The 16,634-nt window shown below is 43.9% G+C and overlaps 2 protein-coding genes across 24 annotated transcripts in view; one reads left to right on the top strand and one right to left on the bottom strand.

Annotated features, from left to right (window-relative positions):
* The window catches only part of Ncor1 (nuclear receptor corepressor 1), a 156,206-nt gene extending 147,026 nt beyond the window's left edge, over window positions 1–9,180 (bottom strand). For 20 of the 23 annotated variants that reach the window (XM_085695065.2, XM_085695070.2, XM_085695082.2 and 17 more), the window contains exon 1: window positions 7,715–7,864. The gene's annotated coding sequence lies outside the window, so the exon portion shown is untranslated. Of the gene's footprint in view, window positions 1–4,972; window positions 5,064–7,714; window positions 7,865–8,000; window positions 8,020–9,048 lie in introns of those variants that run through there. The other 3 variants (XM_048448195.3, XM_048448196.3, XM_048448197.3) reach the window with 3 other exon arrangements.
* Pigl (phosphatidylinositol glycan anchor biosynthesis class L) overlaps window positions 9,054–16,634 on the top strand; it is a 62,624-nt gene continuing 55,043 nt past the window's right edge. Inside the window, exon 1 of the mRNA XM_048448219.3 lies at window positions 9,054–9,291. Within this exon, the coding sequence (XP_048304176.3) occupies window positions 9,054–9,291 (238 nt within the window). The remainder of the gene's footprint in view (window positions 9,292–16,634) is intronic.

Here is a 16,634-nt window from a genome sequence, read left to right as displayed (position 1 = left end):
CAATACCAAGTAAGAGGGTTGGCTACATAGTTCCAGGCCAGCTTGTGCTACAGAATGGAATGAGTATGGACACACACACAATATAGAGCTGTGTGACAATTCAGTGAAAAAGGTGCTTGCTATTACAAGCCTGGAGACCTGAGTTCAATCTAAACACAAACACATGTGGAAGCCAAGAACGGACTCCAAAAGTCGTGCTCTGACCTCCACATAGGCACCGGGGCATGTTCACTCACTCATCTATATACATACACACAAAAAATAAAAATTAAAATAAAACAAAAGTAAGTATCTTTGAATAGGAGTTCAAAGACATTATTATTACTTCAAACATGTTCAAAATTATGTTACCTATGTTATTGCCAAGAGGAATAAACTGCCTAAAAAAAGATTGTTCTGAATCTGACCTGTGTATGAAAGCAAAAATGTCAAAATAGTCTAGCAGTTAAACAAACACATGAGGAAAAGGGTAGTCCACAGTCATGTTGATGTCCTCATAGCAATTTCAAAGCCTAACCTGGCATTATGGTGTGTGCCCCAAGTCCCAGCTATTCAGGAGGCTGACAGGATCATTTTAACTCAGAAATTCAAGGTCAGTCTGAGCAACATAGCAAAGCTTTGTCTCAGGGGAAAAAAAAATCTACAATATATCCTAGAGCTAAGGTTAGCAGGCAGGCAGTGGTACAATACTTGCCTACTGTGAGCAAGGTCCGAGGTTTTACTCCTACTGCCATACTGCAGATACACAGACATACACACAGAGGCAAACAGTCTACATTTCAAGTACACACATCGAAGAACTCAAAATAGTTTGGCAGCCTTGACTTTTCCCTTTGTTTCAGACTAACATACTTGGATTAATTTCCATATTACATTATAGCCCTATAAACTAAGCACTCCAAATTTCTAAATCATATTCTTTTCTGAGCACTAAAATTACTCCCAAACTCCCTTCCCTGCATACCTATTACGGCATTCTTGCATCTGACACCACCTAGAACTAAAATGCTATCACAGACAACCCAATCTCCATGTTTATTTTCCCATCCTCACAAAAATCCCAATAAAGTGGCAGAACTTTTTTTCCTAAAAGAAATGATTTGATAATTCACTGTTATTTCAATGACATGAATACACTTCTATTTTTTAATTTTCAAAAACTATTCAACACGAATTGCCATGTATTGTATGAGACCTCTTCTATAACAAACACACTAAAGCTAGCTAGCTCACAGGTTCTTAATTTCTTAGATATGCAACAAACTACTCCAGGAATGAGGTAAAGAAGAAGAATTTTTTTAATACAACTTTTTAAATTATTTATTTGTATGTGTATTGGTGTTTTGCCTGCATGTGTGTCTGTGTGAAAGTTGTTGGATCCCCTAGAACTGGAGTTACAGACAGTTTAAGCTGCCATGTGGGTGCTGGAAATTGAAACCAGGTCCTTTGAAAGAGCAGTCAATGTTCTTAACTGCTGAGCCCCAAGGAAGAATTCTTTTAAAGCTTACATGCGCACAGGCCCACAAGGGTCTTACAGGGTAAAGGAGACAAGACAGACAAGCACTTCAGTATTCACATTATGACTCCATCAGCAACTTCCACACCAGGCATAGAAGTGCCTGCAATCCCAGCACCACATCCCCAGAAAGAGCCTGAGCTACAGAATGAGTCAAATCCAGTCTCTCAGGACTCTGTCTCAAAAACAAACAAAGCCAGTTACAAAAAATTATCTCCATAACAAAAACATACCCATTAGAGAAAAGGAAACAGGAGGGAGACCTACTGGTTAAAGTATTACATCACCAAATCCCTGAAAAACACAATCATGTAGTAGGTTTGGGGAAGAAAGATAGGATAAGAACAATCCACAAAAGAGATCAGTTTAAGAGGGAAAAAAATTACACCTTTTTTTTCTTTTCAGGGGTGGGGTGTGGAAGGAAATTGAGACAGGATCTTGCTACATAGTACTGCCTGGCCTAGACTCACTATGTGGAACAGACTCCCTTGGATTACTGGAAAAAAAAAACAACTCATAATGAAATGTGAAAATAGGTAGACTTAATAGCTTACATGTTATAAATAAGCAAATATGACATGCTTCGGTATTTAAGTAAAGATTATGAACTTAAAGAGAGTTTAATACAGCACGGCAAGGAGGTGCACACCTTTAATCTCAGCACTCAGGCAAAGGCAGGAGGATCTCTATGAGTGAGGCCACCAGCCAGGTCTACATGGTGAACTCCATGATAGCCAGGACTATACAGAGAGACCCTGTCTTAAAAGACGAAAACAGAGGAGAAGGAGGAGGAAGAGAGAGGGAGAGATAGAGGGAATATAATTTGTCCTTTAAAATAAATTTTATGGCAAGAGTATCTGTAGAAAATTCATATTGCAGGGCTGAGGAAGTTTAGTGACAGGATCTTGTACAACATGCTCAGGGTCAAAAAGGCCTTTTACACAGCACGGGGAGGGAGTGGATGAGAAACAACAAGCAACTAAACCTAAGCACAAATGTGCTTCTCATTGTAAAATCAGCTGGGTCTGGTGCCATGTGACTGCAATTCCAGCAAAAGGATTCCAAGATTGAACCCAGCCTGATCAGCAAGATTCTGCTTTCAAAAAAATATAATAATTGTTTAATATGAGTTAGAGATGGCTCTGTAGTTCAGAGCACTTGCCACTCTTCCAGACAATCCAGGTTTAATTCCCACCCACATGGCAGCTCACAATCATCTGTAACTCCAGATTCAATGGCCTCTTCTGGATTCCACTGAACACCAGGCATGCCATGTGGTACACAAACATACATGCAAGCAAAACACCACACACTAAAATTAAAGTTTTAAAATTAAAAATTTCAAAAAAAAAATTAAAAATTTCACTGGGCAGTGATGGCTCATGCCTTTAATCCCAGCACTCGGGAGGCAGAGGCAAGAGGATCTCTGTGAGTTCAAGGCCAGTCTATTCTACTGAGAGCATTCCAGGAGAGCCAGAGCTACACAGTGAAATTCTGTCTCAAAAAATAAAATAAAATAAAATAAAATATTCGTCAGAACAGAGAAAAACTTACTAAGTAATTCCCAGTGACAACCATATCAGTACCATTTTCTTTAAACTATATATTCATTGCAGAAATTTGATATGAAGTATTTTAAATCAGTAATTACACTGAACATTTGAAGAGATCTCTCATTTTCCAACCAATCCAAACTTTAAGAGTCCATCATCAAACTGAAATGCTCCACGTTTAATATGATATATATAATAAACATCACACTAGATGTCAGAAATGCAGCTCTTGTTTCTGCCCAATAGCAACAATTTTGGCAGATCACTTCATTCTCAGTTACTCAAGGTCTCAAAATATTCAAATATAAAACAAGGCTGGGTCTATGTAAGGATGTTTGTTGTAGAATTCTACAAATTATAAGCAATTTATTTTATTTTTTTATTTTATTTTATTTTTGGTTTTTTGAGACAGGGTTTCCCTGTATTAACAGTCCTGGAACTAGCTCCTGTAGACCAGGCTGGCCTTGAACTCACAGGGATTCGCCTGCCTCTGCCTCCCGAGTACTGGGATTAAAGGCACGCGCCACCACAGCCTGGTCTGCAATTTATTTTAACCAATCTAATTTGTTTTGAAAACACAACTAAATAAAAGTTAACAGCAGTACGTAATTAAACTGCACAGACAGGGTTTTTGTTACGTCTCTGACTTTCAGATTCAAATGGGTAGAGGGAACAGGTTGTATCTAAAGACTATCCAAGTAACATTTTGACCACAGGAAGAATAGAATAAATGTTCAAGAAAAAAACAAGACCACAAAAATACCAAAATAAAAAACAGATGATCCACATAGTTACTGCTACACCACAGCAGTTTTTCAGTTTCTCAACATTCCTAGGGAGGCCTGATAGAGAAAGAACCGTCCTCTTAACATCAAAAATACTTTTTGCATCCTCAAACACAACAGCAAAATATCAATTGTGCTGACAACTTAGTTACTTGTGCCTGTAACTCATTTAAACTAAAAAAATTCTTTAAAAGCTATTATTTATGCTTTTATAGAATTCAACATAAAAGTGCTGCACACTAAACAAGTAAATGACTGAAATACAATTCTCTGATCTTAAATACATCTGTTTTTAATAAATTCTGATCAACATTTACTACATACTTTTACATCATAATCTAATAAAATATAACAAGTGAACCAAAAGAACAGATGAGGCCTGGTGCTATGGTGCCCACCTGTAGCTCCACCTACTTAGGAAGAGTAAGAATCACGTGAGTTCACTTCTAGGAGGCCAGACTAGGCAACATATACCATCTCAAAACAAATAGGTAACAGAGCTGGTGAGATGGTTTAGCAGGTAAAGGCACTTACAATCAAGGCTGCCAACCATACAGTAGAACAAAATTCTAAAAGCTGTCCTGACCGCCCCACACATACCCATGGGCATATAGACATTCACATTCACAATAAATAAAGGTCCTTTATAAGTAAAAAAAAAAAAAAAAAAAAACAGATGGAGGTAACTATATAAGAACAGTGTCATTTCCAGGTTCCAATAAAAAATATGAAGTTACAACTAAGATAGATTAGCAACACAAACGGGGGCACATAAATAACAATAGCCTGATCTGATATTCACCTACATCAATCCCTGGACTTTCAAAGGACAAAACAAGTGACAATGCAAAGAATTCATTGTTTCACCATAAATAAATAAATAAATGCATAAGTAAATCTTAGGTGCTTTAAAAAGATAGAATGATCTAAACTTGCCTGACCCTGGAACAAATTCCTATTCAATTAAATTCAAAGAAACAAGTTAACTTCCAGCATTTCATTTTTTTCTTTATCTTGAGGAAAATCCAGCATCTGCAGTTCACTATGTATTTATTCATTTTTATGCACATGAGTGTTTGCCTACATGTATATATGTACATGCATATGTACATATGTACCTGGTGCCCTTGGAGGCCAAGAGGGCATTAGATCCATTAGAACCGGAGTTACAGATAGCTGTGTGCTGGCGTATGGGTGCTGGGAACCAAATGTGGGCTCCTACAAACACAAAAAGCACTCTTAACCATCCAGTCTGATCTCTCCAGTGCCAAGGTTACCTTTTTTTTCCCAACACCACCTGGACAAGGCAATGCTGTCATATGCCTTTAATCCCAGCGCTCAGGAGGCAGAGGCAGGAGGATCTGCGAGTTCGAGGCCAGCCTGGTGTACAAACAAGTTCCAGGACTGGCTCCAAAGCTACACAGAGAAACCCTGTCTTGAAAAACAACAACAGAAAACCTATGTATTATCTACTCCTCTTCTTCCTTTTTTGAGACACAGTCTCTCTATTTAGACCTTTTCTGGCCTGGAACTCATTATGTAGACGGATCTGGCCTCAAACTCACAGAGATCTGTAATTAGCATTAAGATCACCATGCCAGGCAATATATTCTTTTTTCAAATTCATGAGAGAGAATCATAGCTACATAAATATATTAGCAACAGGTATATTCTGATGTTGTAATGTGAATATTTTTCTAACTGCACCATGAGAGATTTGCAGATAAACCATTTCTATCTCACAGAAACATAATAATCCTTTTCATCTGTTTAAAATAATTTCATAACTTTTTTTTAAACAGGGTCATAAAAATCCCAGGTTGGCTTCAATATATAGCTGTGGACAGCCTTGAACTTGTAATCTTCCTGCCTCTGGCTCCTCAGTGGGCAAGTGTCTGCTTTTATGTGGTGCTGGTGAAACAAACCTGGGGCTACAGGCATGCTAGCTGAGCTCTCTACCAACTGGGCTGCAGCTCTTGTTCAATTTCCTAACTACTAACTCAGTCTAGCCTCACAACAACGAAAGCTGTGCGGTCAGAGGTTTTTCTCAGATGAGGAAACTGAAGCACGGAAAGGTTGAACATGCCTAAACGCCAGCTAATGGCAGGGACCATCGTGATTCTTAGCATTAGAGTTGCTCAGGACAAGTATTACAACATATGGCAAGTCTTTTCTAAGAGATAAGTGGTTTGGTATGTCAAGTAATCACTTTCTAGATATGTATAAACACACACACACATACACACACACTTTGTTTTTCATTAACAGGTGCACTTAAGACAAAGCAACTGGAAGCAATAAATATTAAAACACTAAACTGCCACGGGATTTTTTTTTTTTTTTTTGAGACAGGGTTTCTCTGTAGCTTTGGAGCCTGTCCTGGAACTAGCTCTCGTAGACCAGGCTGGCCTCGAACTCACAAAGATCCACCTGCCCTGCCTCCTGAGTACTGGGATTAAAGGCGTGCGCCACCACCACCCGGCTAACTGCCACTGGATTTTAATAGAATAAGAAAATTAGATTTCTCTTTAGTAAGTTAGCTTTATTTCTTCTGTAATTCTTACCCATATCTAAATGTGAACTAGCTCATCCAATAAACTTATGAGAGGATATATTAAAACATTTCCCCAAAATACTAAAAATTAAACAGCACTCCACATATGATGGTGCAAGCATGCAATTCCTGCACCAGTTATAAGGGAAGTTCCAGGCCAGCAAGTCCTAGAGACTTAAGCGGTCTCAAAACAAACTAAATTGATTAATTTAAAACATCAGCTCTCCGGTTATCCACCAGCTATTCCATGTGACTCAGAATCAGCAGCAACTGTTCATGAAGATACCCTGGAACAAATGAACGAATGGGCAGGCATTTTTAAATCCCAGGCCTGTTGCTCTCTGCAGACAGCCCCAGCCCCTTTCAGCCTCCCATCATGCTCTCACCAGGGTGCACACAAGGAATGTAAACCTCAAATATAAGAGGATATAATCAGGGGAGCAAATCTGATGCAGGTGAATAAACTAATTCCAAAGATTAAAATTACCCAAAGCGCTACTCTGTTAACTGTTGACCAGGCACCGTGGCATACATACGACCTAACCAATACTTTTCACAGCCATCACTTCTTCCCATCCACTTCTTTTCATACATTCCTGATCCGCACTAATTCTAACAACAGTGTCCTTTCCGTTAAGGTTGCTTTCTCAATTACTTTCTCAAATCCCGGCCGTCGTTGTCTCGCCCCCCCCCCCCAAAAAGAGGGTGCACTCTCCCACTTGGCACAAGAAAACACCAATAACAAACGGCAGGAGGCAGAGGGTGCTGCTCTTTGCATCCGCACCGCTACCAACCCTTCGCCATTATACCTCAAGTGGGCCAGTTAGAAAGGTGAACTAGTTTGCTCTTTACACACTTGTCCATCGCTGTCACCCTCCTTAACCCCTTCCACGCTCGCCAGGCAGCCACCAACTCTCCCTCAGAGTGGGCCTCTGCGGGTCACCTGCGCCGGCCCCACCCGGGGGCCATCCCCGCACCCCCTCCGCCAGTTCCGCAGGCACCACACGCCCCCTCCCCACAGGGCAGACACCTCAGGCCGACGTCTGCCCGCCTGAGGCCATTCTTCCTACAAACTCCAGGAGCCTCCAGGAGCCTTAGCCCGAACTCCCCGCCGCGCCCGACTCGCCGCCCCTGAGTGGCCCGGAGGAAGAGACCGGCGGCTCGGACGGCTCCCAACCCAGCGCAGTTCGCGACGCCTCCGGCCTGGCCGAGAAGCCGCCTCCGGCAGTGGCGCCCTAGGAGCCTTCGGAAGCTCCTGGACGAGCAGGGCCCCGAGGCCGGGGCTGCAGACACCGGGCCTACTCACCCGGAGCTGGCGGAGCGTGGGAGCCGGCGCGCCCCCACGGCCGGACGAGCGGGGCGCGGCCCCCGGCACGCAGCCCTCCGCCCGGCCCCTCGCTCGGCACGGCGAGCTGGGCGCTCACTCTGGCCGCTGCCGCCGCAGCTTCGCCACCTTAGCCGCCATCTTGCCTCAACCCCTCTCCCTCCCCCTCAGGCCGGGCGGCCGCTCTAAGGCGGCTCCGACGCGGGCTCCTCCTCCTTCCGGAGGGTTGGGGAGACGACTCCCTCCCCGGGCGGAGCGCCGGGCTTACCTCGGCCTCGTTTCCTGGGCCGTGGGTGCCGCGCCGGTTCCTTTCAGGTTGTCCCTCACACTCACACCCGCTCCGGCAGCGCTGCTTCGGGCCCGACCCGCCGCGTCCGCCATCGCGCATTCTGCCTGGAGCGCCACCGCGAGCTGCCGCTCCCGCGCGCCTGGGGCCTTCCCCCTCGGGCGTGGGAAAGGACCAGGCGCCCGGCGCTAGGCTAACCTTGCGACCCCTGCGCGCCGCCGAAGCGGTTGTTCGCTCCCAGTCAGAGAGAGAAGCCCGAGCCCACGTGGCCGGGATGCACGTTAATTTCACACCAAGTCTTCACCGGAATGGCGGGCTAGGCCTTTTCCGCAGCGTGGCTCCTTAATCGCTATCTCTTCGGAGACTTGAGGGGCGCCCTGACCGCACTCTGACCCTCACTCTTCTAGCGAAGTGACGTTTCCTCCTAACCGCTCACTTTCCCTCGAACAAAGTGTGACCCTCTCCGAAAAACTCTGACCCGGGTAGCGGGCTGTGTATACGATGTCTTGGGTCATACGAAGTGGGTTAGGAAGGGAGTTGAAACGAGGGAACTCTTCCTACCAGACAGTGAAGTTTACTTTCAGAGGCTTCCCGTTTCGCCCGGCGTGCTGTGACACGCCTGAAGTCCCAGCTCGAGAGGTAGAGGAATGAGGATCATTGCAAATTCGAGACCAGCCTGGTCTTCATAGTGGATTCAGGGATCCCCGGGGGTACACACTGCGAGACGCTATCTCAAAATGCTTTTAAAATGCTTCCTTTTAAGCACACCGAACGGTAAGAACGACACCAGACCCCACAGAGTTCTTCCGGTTTAGCCCTGTAACTGGAGCAGGTACCGGGATTGGCCACGTCTATGCCAAGGACGCGACAGCGCAGTAAGAGTGGAAGTTTCCACGTGAGACCACGCATCTCGCCGGTGTCAAGCCACGGAGCACTTAAGCGCGGAACGCAGTTGCAGTGGGTTCAGTTTTCCCGCAGGAGCCCGAGTCCACCCCCAGCCTTCCTTCTGCGCAGGCGCGGTGTCACTTACCCGGCATGGAAGTAGTGGGCCTCTTGTGTGCGGTGGCGGTGGCTGTCCTGACATGGGGCTTCCTCCGGGTTCGGGACTCGGCGGAACGAATGAGGTCTCCGGAGCAGGCGGGCCTGCCGGGAGCCGGAAGCCGGGCCCTTCTGGTGATCGCGCACCCGGACGATGAAGCCATGTTCTTTGCTCCCACGGTGCTAGGCTTGGCCCGCCTCGGGCTGCGGGTGTTCTTGCTCTGCTTCTCCGCAGGTAGGAGCCTGGTTAGGGAACTAACCGATCTCAATTACTTCTTCCTGAAAGGTTTTTTTTAGGTATAGCTAGGTGAATACACCCAAGGTCCTTTTCTTGTGCTTGTCGCTGGCTTGAGACAGAAACAGCCGGCTTCCCAGATAAGGTTGTAGAACCCCGAGCGAATCCCACTCTTCCCCAGCCAAATTGAGAAGCAGAAAAGTGGTTGCTCTTCTTTGGTTCCATTCAGTGCCTGCACGTTCCTTTGGGAACTGCGACTGTACTGAGTGCTTTGTTTTTTAAGACAGTCTCACTGCAGTCTAGCTGCCCCAGTACGGGGATTACAGATGTGAGCCGATGGATGTGCCTGACCTTTTATCCTGAGGAACCATCTATTTACAGAAGGATCAAATATAATCGTGCACCAAACAATCTGAGCTGTGTGGTATCTGCCCAGTCCACCAAGTTTCTTTCCTAATAACAGCAAAAGATGTTCCTGCTGCTTTGAAATCCATTGTGCGCTACGAAAATGTGTATGTCAGATTGGAAGTTACCTCAGGTGACTAGATAGAAACTACTTAAAATAAGACTTGTGTTATGGTACAAAACAAGAAAAAAATGACACTTAAGTACGATTATGATTGCACAACTTAAACTATACATACAGTGGGTGAATTTTATGATATATCAAATTATGCCTCAATAAAGTTGATTTTCAAAGTTGCCCATTATCTTTTTTCCCATGTAGTTTTGTGTCATTCCAGTTCTTCATATTTAAATAACAGATCTTTCACAGAAACCGCCATTTACACATTCTTTTCCTTAGCACCACTTTTTATTTACTTAGTATGTATTTAGTATATATTTATGCTAGACCTTATTCTAGATCACTCTCATCAGGATTGATTTATGCAATTGGCTGAATTTGGGAAAGCTGTTGGTTTTGAAACAGTGCCAATGCAGATTTATTAAGGAAAAGTGAGAAAGAATCCTGATAGTGAGGAGGCTCCAAGGAAGGCGTACTCTCTCTCTCTCTCTCTCTTTTTTTTTTATGATTTAATTTATGGGTGTTTGCCTGTATGCATGTGTGTGCACCGCATGTATGCCTGGTGCCCACAAAGACCAAAAGAATGTCAGGTTCCCTGGAACTGGAGTGATAGCCAGTGTGAGCCCCCATAACCGTGCTGGGAACTGAACTCTTGCTCTCTGGAAGAGCATGTAATGATAGAACCACTGAGACATCTCTCCTGCCCCTTTGTCTTATTAATGTTTTATACTACAATTATTAGAATTAGATTATATGCAAATTTGTTTCAAGATTTGCATCAAAGCCTGTATTTGTTTGCAAGACAATATGGGTGCAGTGTTCCTTTAATATTAATATTTAATATTTATATTTTATTGATTATTTTCAATAGGGCATAAAAGTTTGGGACCAGAAATCAATTCGTCTTTTTTTTTTTTTCTTCAGTTCTTAGGTTTGAGCTCAAGGTCTCAAACATGCTAGACACCTAGCCTCCCAAATCTTATTCTAATAAAGGATATAGGCATTCACTTAATAGTCAGTACTTCTGTTGTCTTTATTTCCTCTGAATCCAACTTGCCATTTTAAATTAGTCACTGTTGTAAAAAGCAAGAAAGTCAGCCGGGTGTGGTGGTGCACGCCTCCCAGTACTTGGGAGGCAGAGGCAGACGGATCTCTGTGAGCTCGAGGCCAGCCTAGTCTACAGCATGAGTTCCAGGACAGCCAAAAGTACAGAGAAACTGAACCCTGTCTTGAAGAATAAAAAACTAAAAAACAAAAAACAAAACAAAAAATTTGCATTACACTGCCTTGGGGCTGGAGCGATGACTCAGCAGTTAAGAGCACTGGCTGTTTTCCCAGAGAACCCAGGTTCAATTCCCAACACCCACGTGGCAGTTCACAACTGTCTGTAACTCCAGTTCCAGGCACCTTCATACCAAATGCACATAAAGTTAAGTAAATATTGGGGGAGGAAGCAAGAAAGTAGTGTTGTAGTCCTTAATACAGTTTAGTGAAAACTATCAATAAAATGGAGAAAGCACAGTGGGCAGGAAATTGAGAAAAGCATTCTCTTTTCAAATGGTTTCCTTAAAAGAAGGCTCTAAGGTTTCCTTTTGATCTGGGCTTGAAGAAAGAACACTATATAGGGAGCAGGGCTGATCCTGCTAGGCCCTACTAAATAAGCCTTGCACTTGTGCAAACAGCTTATCCCAATTACATCTTCAGTTCAAGGAGAAAGGAGAAGCAAGAAAAAGAAAAGGGTTTTGTTTTGGTGGTGGTGACTCAATTGTCCTCAGCCATCCTTTAGGACGACACTATTATTTCCATTTTACAAGTAGACACTGAATGACCGAGACTTTAACATGAAGGAGCCAAGGCCCTGTGGCCCAGCTCTGCTCTAAAACATTACTGTTTTAGGCTGCCCAGTCGCTTTGGTCTGTGTATCAGTTGATGAAATAGCTTAAACTGATTTCAAGAAACATTTCATCAAACTTATTTTTTATCTGTGGAGAGAGGAGCCTGCCTGTGCAGCCCACAGATGGTCCTCAGAAGACAACCTGCAGGCGTCAGTTCTCTCCTTCCACTTTAGAGCTCCCTGGGATCAAACTCAGGTCATCAGACTTGGCATCAAGTGCCTTTGCCCACTGAGCCATCTGTCTGGCCCCAAGCCACAATTTAAGAAATTTTTAAGAAGAGGGGGTGCTAGAGAGATTGGCTCAGCAGTTAAGAGGGCTTACTCCTCTTGTGGGGGACCTGAGTTTGATTCCCAACACAAACTTCAGGAGGCTTACAGCAGCCTATTTCTCTAGCTCCTAAGGATTCAGCACCCTCCTCTGGCCTCTACATGCACCTGAACCAGATGTACTATACCACCCCATGGCACACACATAGACAATTAAAACTAAAATTAAAGCTGGTCATGGGAGCATACACCTTTAATCCCAGCACAGGCAGCTGAGTTTGAGTCCAGCCTGATATACAAAGTGAGTTCTAGGACAAACCAGGCTACATAGGAAGACCCTGTCTCAAAAAAATAAAATCTTTTTAAAAGGGTATAGTTGCACATCTTTAATATCAGCACATGGGAGGGAGAGCAGGTGGATTTCTGAGTTCAAGACAAGCCTGGTTTACATAGAGCTTTCCAGGACAGCCAGGGTTACATAGAAAGACCCTTTCTCAAAAAAATAAAATAATAATCTGCCTGTTTTAGACAGTTCATTTTGATAGCTACGTGGAAATGGTTTGATAGAAAAGACTAGAACCATGGAATTCAACATTTCCCCTCTAGATTGTATCAATAGCTCATGTGGGATTGTATTCTACTGTATGTGTATATACTCTCTATACTCTTCTTATACTCAATCTGAGATACTGCTCCCCCCTCCCTATCTTGGAAAAACAAATGTGTGTGTGTGTGTGTGTGTGTGGTTTTTCAAGACAGGGTTTCTCTGTGTAGCCCCGGCTGTACTGGAACTCACTTTGTAGACCAGGCTGGCCTCAAACTCACAGAGACCCACCTGTCTCTGCCTTCTGAGTACTGGGATCAAAGGCGTGTGCCACCACTGCCTGGCTTGAAAAAGACAATTTTATTTGTACAGTTATTTTGTCTGTGTATATGTCTGTGTACCACTGCACGTGTTGTGCCCGCAGAGGTCAGAAGAGGGCATTAGATCCCCCAGAACCGGAGTTACAGATGATTGTGAGCCTCCATGTGAGTGCTAGGAACTGAACTCAGATCCTATGGAAGAGGTAAGTGCTCTTAACAGCTGAGTCATCTGTCCCATCCTGACATCTCTGTTTTAAGTACTGTAACTTTAAAAAGACATTTTTTTTCTGTGTGGCAGAGGTCAGAGGACAACCTTGTGGAGGGATTCTCTCCTTCCACTGTTACATGGATTCCAGGGTTCAAGCAGGTCACCAGGCTCAGGGCTTACTGCTAAGCTGTCTCACCAGCCAAATGACTGAAACTTTTATAGCACTGTTACCCAATATAATCAAACCTCTGATTGCTGCTGTTCAGAGCGTGCTCACTTGTTTGGGCTTTTTTTCCCCCTCCTAAATGAATAAATTTTTAGAATGAGGTTGGTCATATTCAAGAAGAACTTTACTGGTGTATTCCCCCATTGGAATTCCACTGACTTTGTGTCACAAGAGGACATATTTACAACATAAATTCTTTCTGGCTATCATTTTATGATGTCTCATTTATATTGGCCTTCTTTCATATCTGTTAAGAGTCTTGTTTGTTTCTGGTTTCTGTGCTGGGCTTGAGCCCAGGGCATTGAGCATGCTAAGCATGGATTCCACCACTGACCTACACCCCAGTCCTTTAGTATTGCAGTGTTATCTGGGCCAGGATCAAACTTGTGATTGCTCTGCTGGGCCTCTTGAGTAGCTGAGACTGTAGGCACATTCCACCATATCTGGCTGGTAATGGTGTTACATTTAGATCTTGCATATTGAGATGGTGTTTATACAATTCTGTCCTTCAATCTGTTTCTCCTGTTATAATCTCTGTTATGCTGTCATACTTGATATCTTAAATCATTTCTTTACTCAAATAAACCTCCTAATAACTCCCAATCTCAGTCGTTGTTATGTCTGATTTTGTTTTTTTCTTCCAACTTATTCTGGGTTTCTACATGTATGCGTTACAATTTTGGTTTGGTTTGATTTGGTTTGGTTTTTTTCGAGACAGGGTTTCTCTAAAAACCTGAAACTAGCTCTTGTAGACCAGGCTGGCCTCGAACTCACAGACATCCACCTGCCTCTGCCTCCTGAGTGCTGGGATTAAAGGCGTGCACCACCACCACCCTGCATGATTCTCTTTTTCTAATATTTATTTTGTATGTGTGGGTAGGTGGTGTTTGTTTAGGTAGTATACGTGCACATGTATGTGCTGATAATACACATGCAGAGACCAGAGGAGGACAGCAAGTATTCTGTTTTATAACTCTGCCTCATTCCTCTTGAGACAAGGTCTCTCACTGAACCTGGAGTAGGCTGTCAGTTCGCAAGCCTCACAAAACCTGTCTCCACCCCTCCCCAGCAGTAGGGTTACAGGCATCGTGGCCATGTGGATTTCGTATGTGGGTGGTAGGGATTCAAACCCAGGTCCTTCTATATGAGCAGCAGGCACTCCTCCACTGAGCCATCTGCCCAGTCCCTGTTGACCTAAAGCCATTGCCTGCCTCAGATAACTCCAAATTGTCTACCTGATTTTTTTTTTCAGGCCAGAGAGGTAGTATAAGTTGAGGGTCCAACCCCAAATATCTCGCATACAGTCAGCACAGTATCTCTCACCCACTATATTGAGAGCCTCCAAACTGGGAATTACAATCACCTTAAGATTTTCCTCTTCTTGCATATCTGGATGCTGGGACTTAGCTAGCAATTTCTATTAGAACATCCACATATGATATATCCAAAGGTCTTTCTGCTTCTTTACAACCCAGCGACTGGGTTCCCAGGCAGGTGTCCTGAGAGAGAATCTAAGGACAACCATGTTGTCTTTCATGACCAGCTTTAGAAATCCCGCAGTGTCTCTTCTGTTACATTTTCCTTGTTGAAGTAGCCACACGTCTCTTCTAGGAGGTCGAAGAAGAGGGGCAGATGCTGTCTGTGTGTGGATGAGAAGCATCAAGCTCTGGAAATTCATGCGGGTAGAGATGTTGAGTCACTCACACCGGGGGGGGGGGGGGGGGGGAAGACGAGTGGGAGTTTAAGAAATGGGGGGGGGGGGAGGTGATGCTTTTCATGATTTGCCTTCTACTCAAACCAAGTCTGAGCACCTCAGTCTAGGGTGGGCACTTTGGTTGGTTTCCTCATCCAGTGAAGGCACAGGCTTCTGAAGGTCCTTCCTGTGATACATGTCCCTCATGTGCAGCGAAGCTCTAAGCTTGACTTGAGAGCAAGGCTGTACGGATGCTCTCTGCGTGCCCTGCGTCTGTTCTGTAATCCCTCAGGATCCACGCTATTTTTGTTTCCGTCCTTCAGATACAGCCCTTACTTTCCTGCTACGTCAGTCTCATATTCTCAAGCGTGTTTGCCATTTATCTCACATGGTCAGATATGCTCAGAGAGTTTCGTCAGGCATCTGATTCACCAGATTTCCTAAAATAAAGCTTACTGGGTTATTTTAGATAATTCCTTTTTGGTCACTAGCAAGCCTTTGCCATATTCCTTCTTGAAAAACTCAGCCTCAAAGGAGATGATCTAAGTCGCGTGTGATGGCACATACCTGTAATCCAGGCAAAGGGGTCAGGAGTTCAAGGTTATCCTCACCACACACAGTGATTTAACACTAGCCTGGGTCACAGAAGACCTTGTCTTGAGCAAGGGAGAGAGCGAAAGTGACAGTTTAACCTATTCTTCTAACGCAAGGCATTTGAAGGTTTTTTTTTTCAAAAAAATCTTAAGTATTGATTTTTTTTAGGTTTTTACATAAATAAATGTAAGTTCATAAAGGAAACTTTGTGCAGTCTTTCTGTTTATTTACTTAGTCGGGGTGTTTTGTTGTTTCATTTTGTTTTTACAGCACTGGAGACTGAGTCTAGTACCTCTATACTGAACTACATCCCCAGCTGAATTAGATTTCGAAAAGTAGTTTTGGTTTTGTGTGTGTCGTATGTGTGTGCTTTTGTGTGTATGTATGTGTTGATGCAAGGTCTCATATAACCGAGGCTGGCCTCAAACCCACGATGTAGCTGTAGGTGTCCCTAAACTTCTAATCCTCTGTCTCCACCTCCCAAGTCCCGGGGGTCAGCCCCAGGGCATCATGCTTGCTAGCTAAGCACTCCACCAACTGAGCCAGATCCCAGCCTCTGAGTTAGATTTTTAAGTGTAAAACTGGAAGATCTGATTAAACTATAGAACGCTGTAATAGAAATTATTATAAACCATGCTATTGCGGTGTTGAGGAAACTTGTTTTTTGTTTTTCGAGACAGGGTTTCTCTGTGTATCCCTGTCTGTCCTGGAACTAGCTCTTGTAGGCCAGGCTGGCCTCAAACTCACAGAGATCTGCCTGCCTCTGCCTCCTGAGTGCTGGGGTTAAAGGTATGCGCCACCACTGCCCGGCATGCAAAAAGAAATTCTACAGTGACAAATGGCACCTCTGAACTGTATAAAGATTCATGTATGGGAAAAAAGAGATGGCAGCTCTTTGATTACTCCGATAGGAGTGTCGAATAGATGTGCTCAATCCATACACAAGGTTCTTCAGGAACCTTGAAAAACTTGATATTGGAAATACTTTTTATAACTTCACCTCAGTGAGCACTGTTCTCCTCATGAGACACATAAACCTATAATCATGAGGAAAAGTCCCTCAGCATGCTT

Source organism: Myodes glareolus, chromosome 9, assembly GCF_982192425.1.
Source record: "Myodes glareolus chromosome 9, mMyoGla1.1, whole genome shotgun sequence".
Taxonomy (NCBI): domain Eukaryota; kingdom Metazoa; phylum Chordata; class Mammalia; order Rodentia; family Cricetidae; genus Myodes; species Myodes glareolus.
This window is presented reverse-complemented; position numbering and strand designations above follow the sequence as displayed.